Source organism: Prionailurus bengalensis, chromosome C2 (genome assembly GCF_016509475.1).
Source record: "Prionailurus bengalensis isolate Pbe53 chromosome C2, Fcat_Pben_1.1_paternal_pri, whole genome shotgun sequence".
Lineage (NCBI taxonomy): Eukaryota > Metazoa > Chordata > Mammalia > Carnivora > Felidae > Prionailurus > Prionailurus bengalensis.
The window spans coordinates 114,247,907-114,267,938 of NC_057350.1; the positions used below are offsets into that span (position 1 = coordinate 114,247,907).

Sequence of the window (20,032 nt, forward strand, 5' to 3'; positions counted from 1 at the left end):
GAAATGTAACTTACATGTGGGATGCGGCAAAAGCAATGCTTAGAGGGAAATTTATAGCACTAAATATACATATATCAGAAAACAAGGAAGACCTAAAATCAATAATCCAAGTTTCCACCTTAGGGAATTAGAAGAAGAAGAGCAAGTTAAATTTAAAGTAAGGAGAAAAAACTAAATAATAAGAATTAGAGCAGTTGAAAACAGGAAATCAATAAGGGAAAAAAAATCAATGAAACCAAAAACTGGTTCTTTGAAAAGATCAATAAAAGCAATAAATCTCTAGCCAGGCTAACTAAGAAAAAGGGAGGACACAATGGCTGATATTAGAAATAAAAGAGGCGACATTACTACAGATCTCATGGACATTAAGAGGATAATAAAGGAAGACCATGAACAACTCTATGCTCACAAATTTGATAATCTAGATGAAATGGACCAATTCCTTGGAAGATACAACCTGCCAAAACTCACAAGAAGAAATACAATATGAATAAGCCAACAGAATATGGCAAAGGTGATGGGCTACCATCTCCATGATTATGTTACCTTATACAGCAAAGGTGAAAGGATTTTGCAGGTGTAATTAATGTCCCTAATCAGTTTGACTTTGAGTTAACCAAAAGGGAGATTATCCTGGGTGGGCTGAACCTAGTCAAGTGAGTTCTTTTTAAGGAAGCTGGGACTTTCCCCAGAATCAGAGACTTGAAGCAGCAGAGACTCCCTTTTTCTGCTTGTCTGGAAGAAACTAGTTCTATAATCACAAGGAAATGGGTTCTGCCACAACTATATGAACTTAGAAGAGGATCCTGAACCTCATGGGAACTGGAGGTCACCTTGATTGCACCTTTGTGAGACCCTGAGTAGAGCACCCGTTCATGCCATGATGGGGCTCCTGATGCATAGAAACTATGAAATAATAAATGAGTGCTGTTTTAAGCTGCTAAATCTATGCTCATCTGTTAGTCAGTAATAGAAAACTAATATAGTAAAGAAGCAAAAATTCCTACCCAAGCAGCCTGACTCCAGGATATGTACTTTAAATGCTGGTTGCCAAGTTGTTTTTGACACCAGGTGAAAGGTTTTTTTTCCCCCGACACCAACCAGTTCTCCAATTCTCCAACTAGGTGAACTAGGTGTCCAATTATAATGAACTCAATTCTGATATTAACTAACTAGAGTTCAAATCTGTGGGTTGAAGGGCTCAGTTCCACAAAAATGTTTTCAGTTCAGGCTCCAGTCACAAGTGTCAGATCATTCTGATTAACTGGCTATAACCAGGGCTTCTCATGACTCCCTCAACAGAATCAGTAATTTGCTAGAACATCTCAAAGGACTCAGAAAGCATTTTACTTACATTACTAGTTTATTATAAAGAATATAAATTAACATGTAGGTGAAGAGGTACATAAGGTGGGGTTCAGAAGGGTCTCAAGTACAGGAATCTCTGTCCCTAGTGGAATTGGGGTATGCCACCTTCATGGCAAATCGATGCTTAGGAGTTTTACAGAAGTTTCATTACACAGGCATGATTGATCATGTCCTTGGCCATTGGTGATCAACTTGATCTCTGGCCCATATCCCCTCCATGGAGGTTGGAGGCTAAGGTTGAAAGTCCTAGACTTCTCATTAAGGCTTGGTCTTTCTGGTGACAAGTCTCCATCCCAGAGCCATCTAGAAGCCCAGCCAAGCCTCATTAGAACAAAAGATGGTCCTATCACTCTTGTTACTCAGGAAATTCCAAGGACTTTAAAGAGCTCTGTGCCAGTAACTGGGGACAATGGCCAAAAATGTATTTCCCATTACACTACACTGGTCTTTAAGGTCTTTCAGATGAGGAATGGGGCTCACACCAGTGACTAAATGACCAATCAAAGGCCACACGGACTGAGGGACTGTTTGGGACCAATATCTATATTTTCTCACTTTAGGACTTTGACTTCTGGCTCTATGATGCCCATGATGCCACTGTCAAAATATATAAAGCCATGAAAAAAGAAAATGTTTAAAGGAGAATTAGTTTTCAATTTTTTATTTAAATTCTAGTTAGTTAATATATAGTATAATATTGGTTTCAGGAGTAGAATTTAGTGATTCATCACTTGCATATAATACCCAGTGCTCATCCCAACAAGTGCCTTCCTTAATACCCATCATGCATCTAGTTCATCCCCCTACCCACCTTCCTTGACCAACCCTCAGTTTGTTCTCTTATTGTTAAGAGTCTCTTATGGTTTGTTTTCCTCTCTCTCTCTTTTCCCTTCCCATGTGTTCATCTGTTTTGTTTCTTAAACTACACATATGAGTGAAGTCATACAGTATTTGTCTTTCTCTGACTTGTTTCGCTTAGCATAATCAATGCTGTTAGCCTCATCCAAGTTGTTGCAAATGGCGAGATTTCATTCTTTTTTTTTTATTTAAAAAAAATTTTTTTAAACGTGTATTTATTTTTGAGACAGAGAGAGACAGAGCATGAATGGGGGAGGGTCAGAGAGAGGGAGACACAGAATCTGAAACAGGCTCCAGGCTCTGAGCTGTCAGCACAGAGCCCGACGCGGGGCTCGAACTCACAGACCACGAGATCATGACCTGAGCGCCGAAGTCGGACGCTTAACTGACTGAGCCACCCAGGCGCCCGGAGAGTTCATTCTTTTTGATGGCTGAGTAATATTACCGTGTGTGTGTGTGTGTGTGTGTGTGTGTGTGTGTGTATCACACCACATCTTCTTTATCCATTCATCAGTTGATGGACATTTGGGCTCTTAGTTTGACTATTGTTGATAGTGCTGCTGTAAACATCGGAGCTGTATGTACCCCTTCGAGTCTGTATTTTTATATCCTTTGGGTAAATACCTAGTAGTGCAATTGCTGAGTCATAGGGTAGTTCTATTTAAAATTTTTTTTTTTAAAGAACGTAATTTTATTTATAACATATGATGGTTGTGGTGGTGGTTTTTTTGTTTTGCTTTGTTTTGTCTCCCTTTCTCTATTTTTAACTTTTTGAGGAACCTCCATACTGTTTCCCAGAGTGGCTGCACCAGTTTGCATTCCCACCAACAGTATAAGAGGGTTTCCCCCTTTCTTTGCATCCTTGCCAATATCTGTTGTTTCCTGTGTTGTTAATTTTAGCCATTCTGACAGGTGTGAGGTGGTACCTCAATGTGGTTTTGATTTGTATTTCCCTGATGATGAGTGATGTTGAGCATCTTTTCATGTGTCTATTAGCCATCTGGATGTTTTCTTTGGAAAAAATGTCTATTCATGTCTTCTGCCCATTTCTTAACTGGATTATTTGTTTTGGGGGTGTTGAGTTTGATAAGTTTTTTATAGATTTTGGAGACTAATTCTTTATCAGATATGTCATTTGCAAATATCTTCTCCCATTCTGTAGGCTGTAAAGGAGTATTTTTAACATATAGGAAGTAAGAAAACATTGGTTAAAGATTAGGAGTTTTCACATAAGTCATATTCATTATGATTCCATGAAGTAAGTCAAAGGAGCCACAGCACATGAAGCTCAGAGAGACTAACTTTTCCAAAGTTATGAAGTCATGGGGGAGGCCTTGGAACTTGACCCTGAGCCTGACACCCTCTTCTCCTCACTACACCACCGAAGAACAAAAAGAGAATATATCAGCCATCTTCTAGTTTCTATGGATTGGCAGAGTTCTTTTAGGAAGGAATGTAATCAGGAAATTTCCATCTTCACAGAAAGTACAACCAAAGAGAATGAATGATAATTAAAGCATAAAGGATTTAACTTAATCCTAAGGAAGAGCTTTTCAGGGGTAAGGTTAATTAAACACTAAAGAGATTTTGCTTTAAAAAAAAAATCAAAAGGTTCTAAAAGTTTATTTCCAGATTTCTGTCTATGAATCATCATAAGAAAACAGCAAGAAGAAAGTCTGGGAATAATTTTGCCAGCTAGTCAAAACCTTTGCAAGCCCAGCATTTTCAAATTTGACTATAAGGCTGATTGATCAGTCATAGCTTTCTGGGAAACTACAGCAAATGTTAATAACACTAAATTTTTACATACTGATGTCTATGTTTGGAAGAGATACTAGCCTCTCTCATGAAATCATTGGTATTATTTTTTTAAATTATCCACAAAGAATACAAATGGATTCAGACCACAGGTTTCTGCATTTATGTAGTATACTTCCTTCACAGATGAGTGATTTTGGACCCTCCACCATCACCCACTGCCCCCACCACATGGCTGCAAAACCCTCCTTCTCCCCCAACTATCCTTGCTTTGCTCTTACTCCTTCCTTTTGCTGCTGCAGACCTCTTGCTGCCTGAGGCTCCGTATTCAGCCCCAATCCTTTGCTGCAGTGGGGAAAGTCTTGGAACAGGAGTTTTGGGTGATTTCACATGCCATGAGGTAGGGACAAAGGCATAAGACTGTAGAAAAGGACAATCCCAGATTCCACATATTTCTGTACCCCTCCCCTGCCCTGTCCCTCCAGCCTGGCCCAGGATCCCCCAGTCCCATTTTTTCTTTGTACTTCATTTCTTACACCCAGGCCTCCTGCTCTAAGTCTTGATACAATGCCCAAGAGAGTGGTGGCTTCCTCTGGATGTGGCTGAATCACATTCTTGACTCTTGGCATATTCCAGAGGCCAGCCCTTTCTATCCATAGAGCCCTAATCAGTATCCAACTGAAAATGGAGAGAATGGTAAGGAAGTAAAGGCAGCACTTTCTTTATTAAAAAGAGTAGAACCATGAATTCCAACTTGAGAATTAAAGGAATAAGAGAGGTTGAGCAAGGGACGCTTACAAACAACAATGAAAGTTGGAATATGTATCTAAAGTCTTTAAAATGACCGTGCCATTTGGGGTGCCCGAGTGGCTCAGTGGGTTAAGTGTCTGACTCTTGATTTCAGCTCATGTCATGATCTCATGGTTCATGGGATCAAGCCTCATGTCAAGCCTCTGTAACACAGAGCCTGCTTGGGATTCTCTCTCTCTTTCTCTCTCTCTCTCTCTCTCTCTCTCTCTCTCCCTCCCTCCCTCCCTCTCTCTCTCTGCCACTCCCCTGTTCATGCATGCATGCTTTCTCTCTCTCTCAAAAAAAATAAATAAACTTATAAATCAATCAATCAATCAATCAATCAAATGATCATAGCATTGGATTCAGTCATTCCACTTTTGGGAATTAAACAATGGGAAGAGAAATAAGGTCTAAATAAGTGGAGTAGTATACTATTTTCATAGGTTAGAAGTCTTAATATGGTAAAGATATGAAAGTATCCCGACTTCACAGATGAATAAACTGAGGTACAGCAAAGTCAAATAACTTGTCTAAAGCCATACAGATAGCAAGAGGTGAAACCATGACTCAAAACTAAGCAGTTGGGGCCCAGAGGCCATGCTCGTAACCACTCCACTGTCTTGTCCATCTCCTGTGAACGTACTGCCCGCTGAGCCTCTGTTCTCACAGCATTTTCCTCTCTCAATGTGTCTGTTTCCACCACTGGAGAGAGCAGGAACCTCATGTTATTTACCTTGGCCTTTCCAAGTGCCTGGCATATAGGAAATACCCAATATATGTTTATGAAACCCAACAGAACAGTTTATTGGTATGCTGTCTATTCACCGACAGAATTTTCTGTAAAGTAGGACATAGCCACAGACAAAAATACACAGATTTAATAATGATTCTTAAGAAAAAGGTAGCTACTCTCCTTTCTTGGTTTGGGGTTATTAAACAATTTAAATGGCAGATCCAGAATTTATTTTTTAATGTGACTTTCTAAATAAAAAATTCCAAGACATTTCTCATCATTATTTGAGAGCAAGGATCACATAATTTCTTTTTTTTTTTTTTTTTTCTATACTGGGACTGCCTAATAAATATTAAATACTGATGCTACCACTAAAACTATAAAATTATAAAGAAGGGAACAGTAAGGCTTAAAAAAAAGCATTTATGGCTAGAGAAGGGAAATAAGAAAGGAATTATTTATGCCTCTTATGTTTACAATAAAAATACAAAATCCGATATATATATATATATATATATATATATATCCCCTCAGCCCTGACTACTCAAATCATAATAAATCCAAATAGCCTCTTTGCCTTGACCTCTTCACATTCTCGGGATTTTACAAAACTCATGGTCAGAAATGTTCAGAGAGAAAAATGACCTCCTGAGATTCAATTTTGATATTCAACCAAATCAGAGGAGCCAAAAACACTTTTACTGGTAACCAGTGTTTGTTTTTGATAAACACTATTACTCAGGGTTCTCCAGAGAGAGAGAGAGAGAGAGAGAGAGAGAGAGAGAGAAGAGACCTTCCTTTTAGGGAATTGGCTCACAAAAGACTGGCAAGTCTAAAATGTGCAAGGCAGGCCAGCGGGATGGAGACCCAGAGAAGAGTTGATGCTTCAGTCTTGAGTCTGAAGGCTTTTTAGAGGCAGAATTCCTTCTTCCTCCGGAGACCTCACAGTCTTTTCTCTTAAGGCCTTCCAGCTGATTGGTTGAGGTTCAACCACATTTTGGAGGATAATCCACTCGACTCAAAATCTACCATGTAAATGTTAATCACATCAAAAAAAAAAAAAAATAACTTCACAGCAACATCTAGATTGGTGTTGGACCAGATTGGTGTTAGGCTGGCTTCCGTAGCCCTACAAGATGACACATAAGATTCACCATCACAACAATGGACATTCTCTATTATGCCAGTTTATTGCAGCTACATTTCATACAGCCAATAGCACGTGACATAATTTTAGACTTGTCCCTGCAATGAAGCAAACCGGCCCTTTTTCAAACTGGGTGCAAGACTTCTGCGTACTAAACCCTATGCCAAACATCTGTTGGACAGTTTCTTCCTTGGCCTGCATATTATCCAACAGTAGTTAATATGGTTTTTAGATAATCAGCAGAACGGCTCTTACCCAGCCCTTGGCTAAGTATTTCTGTACCACAAACACTTCCACAGAAGCACGACAGCACAAAGTACTATCACATTTCACCAGGATGGTATCCTTCATCAACTAAATTATCCCAATTGCTTTGATACAGAAAAAGTAATTGCAATCCTTTGGTTTATAAGCGTGTGTCTCAGGTTAAACGTTCATAGCATCTGTACAGAGAACAATACACAAAGTATTCCACCTCGAATGAAAGTTTAATCGTGATCTGATGGCAGGGGCTTACAGAGAGCCCAGAGCAGCATCCGTGTGGTGTGACCTCGATGGTCCGAAGAGGCAGAGCTTTTCAGCTCGCCGTCCGCAGAGCCAGCGTCCTTCGTCCCCTCTGCCAGACCTCTCTCTCCCAAGGAAACAACTCCCTTCTTCAGTTCCCCGCATTACCCAAGGGACTATGCAAGTCTCGGACCGGGAACAAAGCTCCCAGGAGCTGGATTTAGAGGAGATAACTAGGAAAATTTCATTTCTTGACAAATGGCGGGAGATCTTTAGTTACCGCGGGTAAGATGTTCTTGTTTTCTCGTTTCTCTAGAACCAGAGGGATTTCTGGTGTGTAAGCAAGCAATCAGCTTTTATGTTGTGCTACATGAGAAGTCTCCATTATGGGTTTACATTTAAGATGCTTCGGGTATAACCATTTGTAGAGAGACGCTGCCCTAGCGAGGTTGGGTTTGAGGAGGTTTGTGGGTTGAGTAAGAGTGAGTAATTTCCTTGATGTTTTCTCTTTCATTTACAGGTTGGGAACCAATAATGCAACTCCTCAGGTAATTACTTTTCTCAAAGCCAGTGTGTTTTCCTCTCGTTGCTTCTTCAAACAATCACATTAACAGCATAATCTGCATTTATCTTACGCACAGAATGTCACTCAGGCACCCAGCATTTAATGTGTGAACACATAAAACTAGAAAGCCCTTTGAAATCTTTTCTCATGCTTTCTTTTTTCACGAAAATCCCTTCCTACTTTTAAGAGTACTTTTCATCACTAAGAGCACCATATGGTTATTATTTTAGAAAAAAGTAATACTAGAATCGAGAGTTCTTAAACTTGTGAAATAACACTAGGTTCTGATAGCCAAACGCTTCAGTGTTCGCGAAGAAAAGTGATTTTGAAAGTAGCCATCATCTTTATTCCGCTTCTGAAAAACTGTTTTCCTTCATCATTTTCAAATAAGGGAAAGGTGACCGAATTCAGGTGTTACAAGGTATTTTTAAATCTGTTATACATTATAAGATGAAAGATATCTCGTGTAACCTGAAAAGGTTAGAAGGCAATGAACTTGGTATTTCAGATATTAATTCAGTCTCTGAACAAACACGGCACAAAATATTAGGGTGATTTTCGCATCACTAATATATGATATGATCAAACAACTGAATTATTAATATTTTAACGGTAACGCTAAAGCATCTTCCTACAAGTGACCCGTAATCAAAAGCCTTATTTGTGCTAAAACTTTCTTAACCATAGTCTAAATTAGAATCAGGGAGATAATGCTTCCATTTTAGTCCTGGAAGCATTAAATGGAAATAGCTACCATTTGGGAGAATAGAATATTCAAAAGATAAAACAATCTTTGAAGGGAAAAAAAATTATAAATGTCAAGTTATGCTTTATACAGGGTGAGGGAAACCCATTGCCACAAATGTAAAGATTTTCTGTTTGATTTACAAAATGCATCATATCCCAATAGTAGTCTGCCATTGGGATGCTGTGTTTCTGAGATAAGAGAGCATCTTTGCCTCTAGGAATCCAGAAAACTAAGAAGGCAGTTTCCTTCATGTTTTAGCTACCAACAGGGCAGATTTGTTTCATGACATTAGTATAGAAGTAAACTGGAAGAAGGGTTGATTCTAACATATTTAAATGCCATAAGAGGGGCGCCTGGGTGGCGCAGTCGGTTAAGCGTCGACTTCAGCCAGGTCACGATCTCGCGGTCCGTGAGTTCGAGCCCCGCGTCGGGCTCTGGGCTGATGGCTCAGAGCCTGGAGCCTGTTTCCGATTCTGTGTCTCCCTCTCTCTCTGCCCCTCCCCCGTTCATGCTCTGTCTCTCTCTGTCCCCCCAAAAAATAAATAAATGTTGAAAAAAAAAATTTTTTTTAAATAAATGCCATAAGAATCAGTCAAGAAAAGAAAAAGTAGATTTTTTTTTCCTTAAAGGGAGGGGATGGATTTTTTTAAAGAAAAAAAAAAAAAGATTATACTCACTTCTTAGGGAGCAGGAATCTGAGAGAATTAACAGGAGGTAGCCTGACTTCCTTTATCGGCCAGTTAAAAACACAATGAGAAACATCGCGTATAGACTGGAAAGATTCAATGTTTATAAAATGTTGTCTTCTCGAAATAAGAGACAGTGACATTTACATTTTTCTCTAAACATAATTTCAAGTCAAGGTCTTGATAGCATTAATTATGTTTCCATAGTTACATTTAACCTCTCCCAGCCACATAAAACTTGTGAGAAACCCCTTTGACACAGACACTGGGATTTTCCTTCCTCTTTTATTGCTATTTATCACCATTTTCAGATGTCTTTCAAAGGGAACACAATATTTTCTGAACACTGACTTTTCAGAGAAAAAGAGAGAAGAGAGGGAAAACAGGTCGTCACCAGCTCTGTTTGCTTTGTTTTTTGGTGGTGGCATTTTATACAGAATCATGACGGCAACCATGTATCAGCTGATGAAACTGAAAATGCAACAGGGATACCTCAGCCCAGGGGACAAGGACATTTGCCATCCAGTAGCCTTTGTTCTATCCCCAAACCCTCTATCATCTCTTCAAAATCAGCCGGCTCTCCTATCTCCCTGGCAATGGCCACGGTAAGTATAGCTTGTCAATTAAACATGAAAGGAAACGTAATCTTCCCCCAACAACAAGGCTGGGGAATCTTATCTCCTGTCATGTGACAGTATTATTGAAGATAAGACTACACACGGTTGTTATTGGTAAAGGGAGAATATAATTAAAATGACTTATTTATGGTGTTTTTCAAGGACACTGGTGATGTTACAGTCTTTTCCTCCCCAACTCTGAGAGTCTCTCTATTCACTTCCTTTGTGTGACAATTAAATTTGAGGTAGTGAGGGAGTTAATTTCAAATAAGTCACTCTATAGTGTGGGGTAGGGCAGGTGACGAGTGGTATAAACAACCATGCATAAAGCCATGCAGCTGTGTAAGGCAGGACCCTGTCTGTGCATGGGCAGGAGGGAGGGAGGTGAAGCCCTGTGCTGGGCCTGGGCCTGGGCAAGGAGCTGATCTCAGGAAAGAAATGTTTTCTGGGGCTGCCGAATAACATCCAGGTTTGAAAAGAACCTAAGGATCTGGAAGCTACCGATCGATCCCAGGGACCATTTGCTTAGTTCCAAACCTGATGAGTCGGAGCAAAGACCCCCACCAGCCGAGGCACAGACCCAGCTAGGAGGCAAACTAGCAGCATCTCATTGGATCAAACAGGACAAGGCTGGAGGCAATGCCTTGGCAAATGTCCGAAGGCCCAGCTGTCAAGGTCAAAGAGGCGTGATTGGGCACTGGGGAAGCTAAGGCATGTATCAAGCCAGGGGAAAAGTACCAGCTAGGGTGAGAGATTCCTTCAGTTAGATTGCACCCAAGATAATTCTTTCAATCATAGTGAAACTCACGGCTTTTCAGGACCGTTTTCCCACATTTATCCTGTTCCTTCAAACTTCACACTACATTCTGGAGCCTCAGGCAGAGACTTTTCCTGAGGACCCTAAGAACAAGAATTGGAAGAAGCACTTCCTTCCTGAGGACATGCCACCCTACACCAGGGCAACCTTGCAGAAACCACCGAAGACTAGCTTGGTCACATGGGTGAGGACCAACAACACTTGTCCTACAGTTAGGCCCGTCCTGTACATCCAGTTCCATAGTCTGTGCATTGCACACAGGGTCCCTGAGAGGGATGAGTGGGGACTAGAACCCCTTCTGGGGAAATCACACGGTCTCCGTCTTTTTTTTTTTTTTTAATGTTTATTTATTTTTGACAGAGAGACAGAACATGAGCAGGGGAGGGGCAGAAAGAGAGAGGGAGACACAGAATCCAAAGCAGCCTCCAGACTCCGAGCTGTCAGCACAGTACCCGATGCGGGGCTCAAACTCACAGACTGCGAGATCATGACCTGAGCCCAAGTCGGATACTCAACCGACCGAGCCACCCAGGCACCCCTCCGTCTGCTTTTTAAGTTGGCTCTGGCTGTAGTGTTTCCAACGCTGAATATAGCCTTCCCTTAAGGTCCTCACATGGGACATCATCCAATACAGGGTCCCACGTTCTTTTTTATCATGCATTTCCTCACAGGCTTCATAGGGCGACTCTCTTTCCTGTCATATTTGCAGTATAAATGTACTTAGGGGCCCACTGTTCTTTCTCATCACAAATCTCTCTGCCTCAATCCACCTTCCCTCTTTTGCTCAAATGCCAGATGTCACAGGAAGATAGGTCAGCAGGCCTCTCATGAGATGCTGCACCGGGTCATTGACCTCACAGCCCCTGGATAGGGCCTTAACTTGTGTCTCATGTATCTAGTGAATGGCTCACATTTCAGGGAATGAAGACAGGTAATGAATACGTAATCCTGTTAGAGTCTCCCTCCTCAGTGGTGATTCTGCCTAGAGTGGACTATAGCACCAGACGTTAGAGTGACTACCTGTATTTTAATGGATGAGATAATGTTTTTAACAAACAATCTGTAATAGAAATGTATTACTGGCTCTGTAATGAATTTCTACGGTCATTTTAGAATTTATACACAGTGGGACAGTAGGCCACCTTGTCTATGAATACAAGACAAAACTATGATGGCATATTGGCATTTGCCCATATAGGCTTACAGAAATTCTAGAAGACTTCAGTGCCAGGAAAGAGTAGGGCAGGAGACACGGTGGGAGGGAGTTTTCCCTCAGCATACCTTTTTGTACTCTCTGGATTTTGAACCATGTGAATGTGCGATCTATTTTTAAAAACTCACATAGAAATTTTAAAAACAGGAAAAAAAAAAAAAAAAGCATTCGCAGATGTTTCCAAAATCTTCTGGTTTCTCTTTATACTGTGGAAGCAAGAGAGTCTCGGTCTGAGACTTCTCTACCAACACAAACGTGGTGTGATTGCAGACCTCCCCCATAACTTTTCCAAGGTAATTCTCTCCCTCTGGAAGAGCCTGGGGGACAAAAGAATCAGACCACTGTAGCCTGAACCCGAGTCGATGGAGTGTTAAGGAAGTCCCAGAAGTGGAGATAATCGATTTTCTTCTTAAAAAAAAAATTTTTGAATTTATTCCCATTATGTGGGCCAGATGATAGTGTGTCCTTTAAATAGCAGTAGCATTAATTAAACACACCCTGGGATTTCGAGATGCTGAGCCTTGGGATTCTGAACACGTGGATTCCAGGGGGGCGATTTGGAAGCCTGACCAATTCTAATCGAGGACGTTTCAGCCGTGCAGCTGCCTGGCAAATTATCAGAGCTACTGAATCCTAATACTCACTTAAGAATGCCTTTTGTTGTCATTCTGCCATTCTCCTTTCCCTCCCTGTTGAGGGTAGGGATGCATGGGATTTCCTGACTTGAGCACACTCACTCCTTGCTGGGATTCTGCTGAGAAAGGAGGGGGTGGGTGGAGCACCCTATGAACCTTCTCCCTCCCCAGCTCTTTTATTTCTCACCCTTTGTTGCCCCATTTCCGACACTGCAGCCTTCTGCCTTCCCCCAACCTAACATCTTACCGTGAGCGAATGCCCGGCCAAGGCTCCCGGCCCAGGTAAGGTTGTGGAGAAGGTAAGCATCCTCCTCCCCTCTGCTCTTCCCCCAGCACCTCCCCGCCCTTACCCCAAACTGCCTGCCTTCCCTCCAGGGCAGTTTCCCACCCTCCTGCCCAACGAGGCCCTTCTCCAGAACCCAGCCTGGAACACAATCCCGGAGCCTCTTTTATCCACAGTCAATAAACAAACCCTGGTGTCTTTGCAATACCAGCCAGCAGGATGGTATTAAACAATGCAATGCCGGGAGATCAAAATATTCTGGCGGAGCCCCAGAGGAATGAAGCTCCAATGGAGGATGATAGGTAGTGGGGTGGCTTTTTGGAAGCCGGAAGCACAGCCTGGTGCCCCGGCCGAAGGCCTGGCCAACAGTCAGACCTCAGGAGATGTTTGCTTAATTAATTCACTGCTCTGGACAATCCCCTAGAGCCACATCTCAGTGCAGGGCAATGGGTATCATCCAGATGCTCCTTCAGAGGCACTCCACCCTTCCCCAACCTGCTTTCTGCCAAGACTGACCTGTAGGGACCCCATCACTAGGGCTCCCTCCTCCTCCGGCTTCCTACTGAGTTTGAACAATGGGAGCCTTGGAGGGGGCCTGGAGGGAGGAAAGGGAAAGAAGACAGGCTGTGCACAGCTGGCGGAATCCCTCTCCTCTTCTGGAAGCTCTTTCCCCAGGACTCTGTCCTTTCTGCTTCAGGTCCCCCCTCCTCCCTCCTAGCCCCTCCAGGTCTACGGGAGATACTGTTGCTAGCTGTGGGACCCTGCGCTGGCCACTGTGGTTTCCCCACATGCAGTCCATATCTTTGTAAATAGTCCCTGTTTTAAACTTTCCTCAAGTTAATTATCCTGACTTGAGCGTGCCATCTGTTTCCTGCTGGGACTCTTACCATACAAGTCGAAAGGCTTGCATTTGGGTGCTGGAGCTGCCATTTACATACACGTAACCGCTCTGTGTCCCAAAGCTTTTCATTGTAAAATGAAAGGGCTGAATTAGATTGTTTTAAAAATCAGCAACTACTTCTGGCCAGCCTGTTGTGCACCCGGCACTGTACCAGACGCTGAGGAATCCATGGTGAACATGATCAAGCCAAGAATCTAACCACTCTATTTGACAGGCTAGGAGAGAAACGTTTCTTAGGTTTTGCTAACTCGAAAGTCTGATTCCATGATGAGCCAGTAATTTCTAAGGAAAGAAATGATGTAGAGAAGAAGCTTCAGAAAATTATTCTATCTCAGGTTGGGGGTGCGGACAGGTGCAGAGGTGGGAGAGGACAGGATGGGCAAGGTTGTCACAGGGAAAATCTAAGCCCAGGGACCAGAAAAAAGGCAGTCAAGGCAAGGAAATTAAACACATCAGGAAGAATGATCCAGGACCTCTGTCTTCGGGGATGTATGTGTATGTGTGCGTGCATGTGTGTGAGCATGTGCAAGTGCATGTGTGTGTGTGAGTGCATGAGTGTGTGTGTGTGTATGTGTGGGCATGCGAGATAATGATCATCATTATCATCATCATAGCAATCAGGAAAGAGTTATTCATTACAAATCCTGGAAAACTAACAAAGTGAAAAGAGAAAAACTATAAACCGTGCTTGTGTTAAATAATAATGATCATTTCAGTCATTTATTAGGACCATTTACCATTTGTGTCTAGTTACCAGGCAGCACAATGACATATGCATATTACTGAATATAAGCCAGGCTAATCTCGTTAGAAATTATATTTGATATGAAAGTAAATGTTACATAGGTAAGATGAGTCACCTTTATTGTCACACTGGCCAGTGGGTCTGGCCTGAGAGGCCTGCCGCCTCTCTGTTCTAAGTCGGACACAGGTGCATCTGGATGGTGACACTCCCTAAGTTGGAAGTGACATCCAGCAACCAAAACAGGAGCTTGGTTTGGCTGGCAGAGTTGTTTTCATTGAATTTGAATTCTAAGCCTTCTTAGTCTCAACAGTTTTAGTCTCTCACATTTATACACGGCTTCCCCTCCCCTCCTCCTGCCAGGCTCTGGTCTTTTTTCATCTGTGGTGGGGCTCTGTTCCCTACAGCATTCCAGGGCAGACAGGTTGTGTGTTCATAAAGGGAGAACACCTTGCATTTAATCAGCACTTAACGGTCCCCAAAGCCCTTTTCCATATGTCTTCCCATTCAATAATAGCCGTGATGTGGGCCAAGCAAGGGTTGACCCCATTTCAGGATAAGCAAATAAAGTCTTACAGAGGATGGGCAATCAGTCCAAGTTCATGCGGTCAGTGAGGAGCAGAACTGGGCTTCTCAACACAGGAGTGGGGAGTGCTCAGTCCTTCTTCTGTGCTGTGCTGCCTTGATGTCATTTTCAGTCCTCTGCTGGGGATGGCCTGGGTTGGTGGCTCGTTGGCCATGATACACATCGAGTCTGTGTCTTCCGGGAGCCGACTCTATGCCCTTCTACTCCCTCTCCTTCTCTTGCTGTTGCCCTGAGCCACCGGACAAACCATTTGTCTTCAAGTGCACTTCTGGGCTCACACTGAAATGCACCTGCCTCTCTTTCTTTGTAGAGACAATCTTTTCTTTCAAGGGGGGAGCAGAGGTGGCCAGGAAATAAACTCCAGCCACGGAACCAGACCCTGGTCTGACAAGGGGAGAACTTTCCAGATGCTCACTCTCCTGCATCTGTCCTTATTAGAAACCATTAGGCTCTGGATAAATTGGGCTGATCCTTCCTTTTTGCCACAGAGTCTCCTCGTTCCTTTGAACCACCCCCTGTCCTTGGACACTCTGGGTGCTCTCTGTGTGTGTGCGTGCATGCGTGTGTGTGTGTGTGTGTGTGTGTGTGTCTGTGTGTTTGCAGGTCTTCTCTGTCCAGCCTCCCCTCCATTATAGGAAATAGGTCATTATGTGGTCTGTCCCAGAGTGTGGGATGTGTGCCTCTGCTAGAGCATGGCTGCTTTTAGGGATACGTAATTAAGTGACATTAAATAGACTGAGTCACCTTCTTCACTGAGCCCTTCTTCATGCTGGTAGGCCCTGAAGAAAGACTCTGTAAGTGGTGCACACGTTCACACCTCTTTAACACTTCCTACTTCCTTTCTTAATTAAATAGAATGTGAGCTCAGGCAAAGCTTTCATAGGCGATAGTTTCTAGCATAAGTCAATAACATTGTTTTATTTCCATTATTTTTTTTAAATATGGTGATTTATTTTTTTTAAATAAGTGATTTTTTTTTAAATTTTTTTTTCAACGTTTATTTATTTTTGGGACAGAGAGAGACAGAGCATGAACGGGGGAGGGGCAGAGAGAGAGGGAGACACAGAATCGGAAACAGGCTCCAGGCTCTGAGCCATCAGCCCAGAGCCCGACGCGGGGCTCGAACTCACGGACCGCGAGATCGTGACCTGGCTGAAGTCGGACGCTTAACCGACTGCGCCACCCAGGCGCCCCTAAATAAGTGATTTTGATTCCCACTTAAAGATGTGACAAGAAGTGTCCCTATTAAATAAGCATTTTTTAATTTATAAAAGAGTAGCTCAAGCTAATGAAAAATATTAATTAAATAATGATTGGCCCACAAAAAGGACAGCAATTACAGGATGACACATACTTGTTTTTAAATGTTTATGTATTTTTGAGAGAGAGAGAAAGAGAGTGTGTGTGGGAGCAGGGGAGGGGGAGGGGGGAGAAAGAGGATCTGAAGTGGGCTCTGTGCTGACAGCAGAGCCTGACGCGGGGCTTGAACTCACAAACTGTGAAATCATGATTTGAGCCTGTAAGATCATGACCTGAGCAGAATTCAGACACTTAACCATCTGAGCCACCCAGACACCCCAAGGATGCCGCATACTTAAAGCTGGGGAAGCAGAGAAGTAGTGTTGGAATTTGGATGCAAATTCCAGCAGTTTCTACCACTGGGTACTTCCCTGTGGAAGGAGGATAATAAGAGTACCTACCTCAAATACTTAAATTAACATAATGAATGTAAAGCACCTAGACCAGTGTGTGGTACATAGAAAACACTCAATAAATGCTAGATGCCATTGGCCAGGCTAGTTCAAGTGTAGCTCTTCCATGAAGCATTCCTGAGCTCTTTAGTCAGAAATTCTCCTCCCTCTGTTCTCTCAAGGTACTTTTTACTTTGGAACTTCACACATTCTATCTCGTACACAGTTGCGGGGTATTAGACTTTTTACATATCTGTACCCCACATAGGTAGGACCAAGCGCATGCTAAGCAATTACTATGCCCCTGATTGTGGATGGATTCCCCTTTCTTCACGTATTTGATTTATAAAGGCTTGTTTCTTCTGGGAAGCCTTAGAAGACCCTCTCCAATCTCAACGTGCTATAGGATATCCAGCAAAACCTTAAAAATTGGGGGGCAAGAGGACAGAGAATGATTGTTTAGTATCATTTAAAAAAAATCCTTTTAACGTTTATTTTTTAAGGAGAGAGAGAGACAGAGCGTGAGCAGGGGAGGGGCAGAGAGAGAGGGAGACACACAATCCGAAGCAGGCTGCAGGCTCTGAGCCATCAGCACAGAGCCCGATGCAGGGCTTGAACCCATGAACTGTGAGATCATGACATGGGCCGAAGTCGGACAGCTAACTGACTGAGCCACCCAGGCGCCCCTGTTTAGTATCATTTAAATCAATATTGTACTCAAGCTAGAAACAGAGTCCTGTGTGTTTCTCTTTCCTCGAGCAAGAGAGAAGGACTCAAAGCTGGGGGAGGCGAGCACTGCAGAGTCATGGCTGCAGATGGGTATCCCGGATGCCCATGACATGGATCATCAGTGACAGGAGGCAGAGGGGCAGAGCAGTGGCCCAGGCCGGACTGCAAAGCATAAAGGAGAGATGGCTGGCGATGGAAGGGGAGACAGACACAAGGGAAAAAATCAGATGGGGACAACAGGGCACAAGGTTAACACACTGAGCCTTCGGGATACAATAGTCTAAGGGAACCCGGTGTGAACCTTTCACACAAGACTTTACAATTACAAATAGAGGAGTAGGGTAAAATGTAAACCAGGCTGTAGGGAGGGGACAGGCCCACCTCCACAATCCCACCACCTTACTTAAGGCTGTTAGATGAAGAATGTGTCTAAGAAGAATCATCTTTGTTTGAATCATTTCTTTCCCCTCTTCTCAGAAGTTACGGCAGAGCCTCTTTGGAAATACTGTCCATGTCTTCAGCTATGACTGGAAAAAGGCCTATTTCAGGTTCCATGATCCTTTTTCTGACCTGGCTTTCACTTTGGAAGTGGGAAAGGTAATAGTAAGTAAAAATTTTTTTTAAAAAATCCTAATCCCATATTCCCTAGCCATGTTTCCTTCCATCTTTATCCATATGAATGTATGTTTTCACTACAGTCATTTGTCAAAGCATATTTCATGTAATTTAACATTTAGCCCTAAATGATATGAGACTATTTAAAATTACAATTTACTGTCAGGGTTATAGCAAAGTCTCACACTTCTTCCCTGCTGTCGCACACCCTGCCCTCCCAAATTCAAGGTTTCCTGGCTCTTCTCTCCAAGTTCTAAGTATCCCTGAGGATTTAGAAGGCAGGAGGAGATCCAGGAGCTTCTTTCTGGCTTGTTTAAAACCTCAGTAATTCAGGTCATCAATTACTAGTCACACAGAGATTTCAAAGACCAGCCAACAAGTTCTGTACATCCTACAAATCCAAAAGTTTGCTATGAAGCAGGAGCATAGCGAAGGTAGGGTGGAAGAGGACAGATGTCCCCAGGTGCTGGTCTACTGAAGCTGGTCAATGAAGATTCCGGCCCAGCCATGGCATCTGACCACAACCCACGTATGGAGTACAGTGCCCCTTCACTAAGCTAAGGGGATGCTGTATATACCAGGAGGGACAGGTCAGCAGAGAATAGGTCACATCCATTTCCCAGAGTTCTTCTTTGTCATATTGGCCCCAAGAGGTTCCATTACGGTTGTACAGCCTGCCCCCAGCCTCACACACCTCACCATTTATCTTCCCCTTTTCAGGGAGGTGCCCGAAGCATTCAGATGGCAGTTCAAGGATTCATCATCAAAGACTTGTTGTTTACCAGGAAGGGAAAGGACTGTAACTTTCACAGGTAAGAGGCCTAGAAGCACTTCTCAGACACATTCCTCATGTCACAAGAACTGTTATGTGCCAAACGGTCATTATGGAAAATCCCCTGGGTGACCTCAGGAAGTAGACTTGCCTCACGAGACGAAAACGGCTCTGGTTCTCCCAGACGGATGGGATTTTGTGATTGGGGAGGACTTTCCTGGAGTCACTCTCAATGTTTGGTTGCAGGAATAACGTTGACAGTTTTAGTGCTCCACTGCAGACCTTCCTGTCAGCTAAAATGATGCCCCTGGTCTCAGGTGGGCTTACTTGAAAATATTTGATGGGAAGCCCCAAACTGACAATTTCAAGGAGGAACAAAAGGGGTGATTTTTAAAAGCCCCGATAAAGCCCCGATAATTCTCCTATTTAACTAGGCTAACAAAGTACTGTGTTTGGTAGTTGCCTATTCAAGAAAATCGGTTCAGATTACTTTACTTAGAAGTCAAGTCCCTATCATGGGCAAAGCTCTATGCTTGATATTAGAAAAAATATAAATAAGTAAAGGTATATATCTGTCCTCAGCACGGTAAGTTATCACTCAAAACAGGAACTAAATGTATAATTTATTCTAAGGTCATGAATTGCCAGTTTCCTGAAAAGCAGAGCCAGAGATGAGAATTCTTTATGCAAGTGATTTATGAAGGGAAGGCCTTGTTGGAGAGAAAAAAAAAAACATTTTTTTTTTACCCCTCTAGCTTCTTTGGCTAGTCTAATAATTAACTTTACAGAAGACAGATTAATAGGAGGAAAACAAACACGAGCTTAATAACATGTATACCTCGGGGCGCCAAGGTGGCTCAGTTGGTTAAGTGTCCGACTTCAGCTCGGGTCATGATCTCATAGTTCATGGCTTAGAGCCCTGCGTTGGGCTCTGTGCTGACAGCTCAGAGCCTGGACCCTCCTTTGGGTTCTGTGTCTCCCTCTCACTCTGCTCCTGCCCCACTCATGCTCTGTCTCTCTCTCTCTCTCTCTCTTTCTCTCTCTCAAAAATAAACATTAAAAAATTTAAAAAAAAAATAACATGTATACCTCTTGTATACATGGGAGAGACCTAGGAAATCTCTGTAATTCCCCCAAATAGCCAAAGGCATCACGTTAAATACCATCTTTAGCTAAAGACAAAAGAAGATATTGGGGGTGGGGAGTCAGTTATGGGAGGTTACAGGGGAAAGTGCAGTGAACAAGCATAGGGTTGTTTTGCACATTAAGTCT

General features: G+C 42.8%; 1 protein-coding gene across 1 annotated transcript in view; it reads left to right on the forward strand.

Annotated features, from left to right (window-relative positions):
- The first annotated feature begins 7,338 nt into the window (after nucleotides 1-7,338).
- The window catches only part of MINDY4B (MINDY family member 4B), a 36,485-nt gene continuing 23,791 nt past the window's right edge, over nucleotides 7,339-20,032 (forward strand). Inside the window, exons 1-5 of the mRNA XM_043593308.1 lie at nucleotides 7,339-7,445; nucleotides 7,681-7,708; nucleotides 9,597-9,764; nucleotides 17,851-17,970; nucleotides 18,709-18,800. Of these exons, the coding sequence (XP_043449243.1) occupies nucleotides 7,339-7,445; nucleotides 7,681-7,708; nucleotides 9,597-9,764; nucleotides 17,851-17,970; nucleotides 18,709-18,800 (515 nt within the window). The remainder of the gene's footprint in view (nucleotides 7,446-7,680; nucleotides 7,709-9,596; nucleotides 9,765-17,850; nucleotides 17,971-18,708; nucleotides 18,801-20,032) is intronic.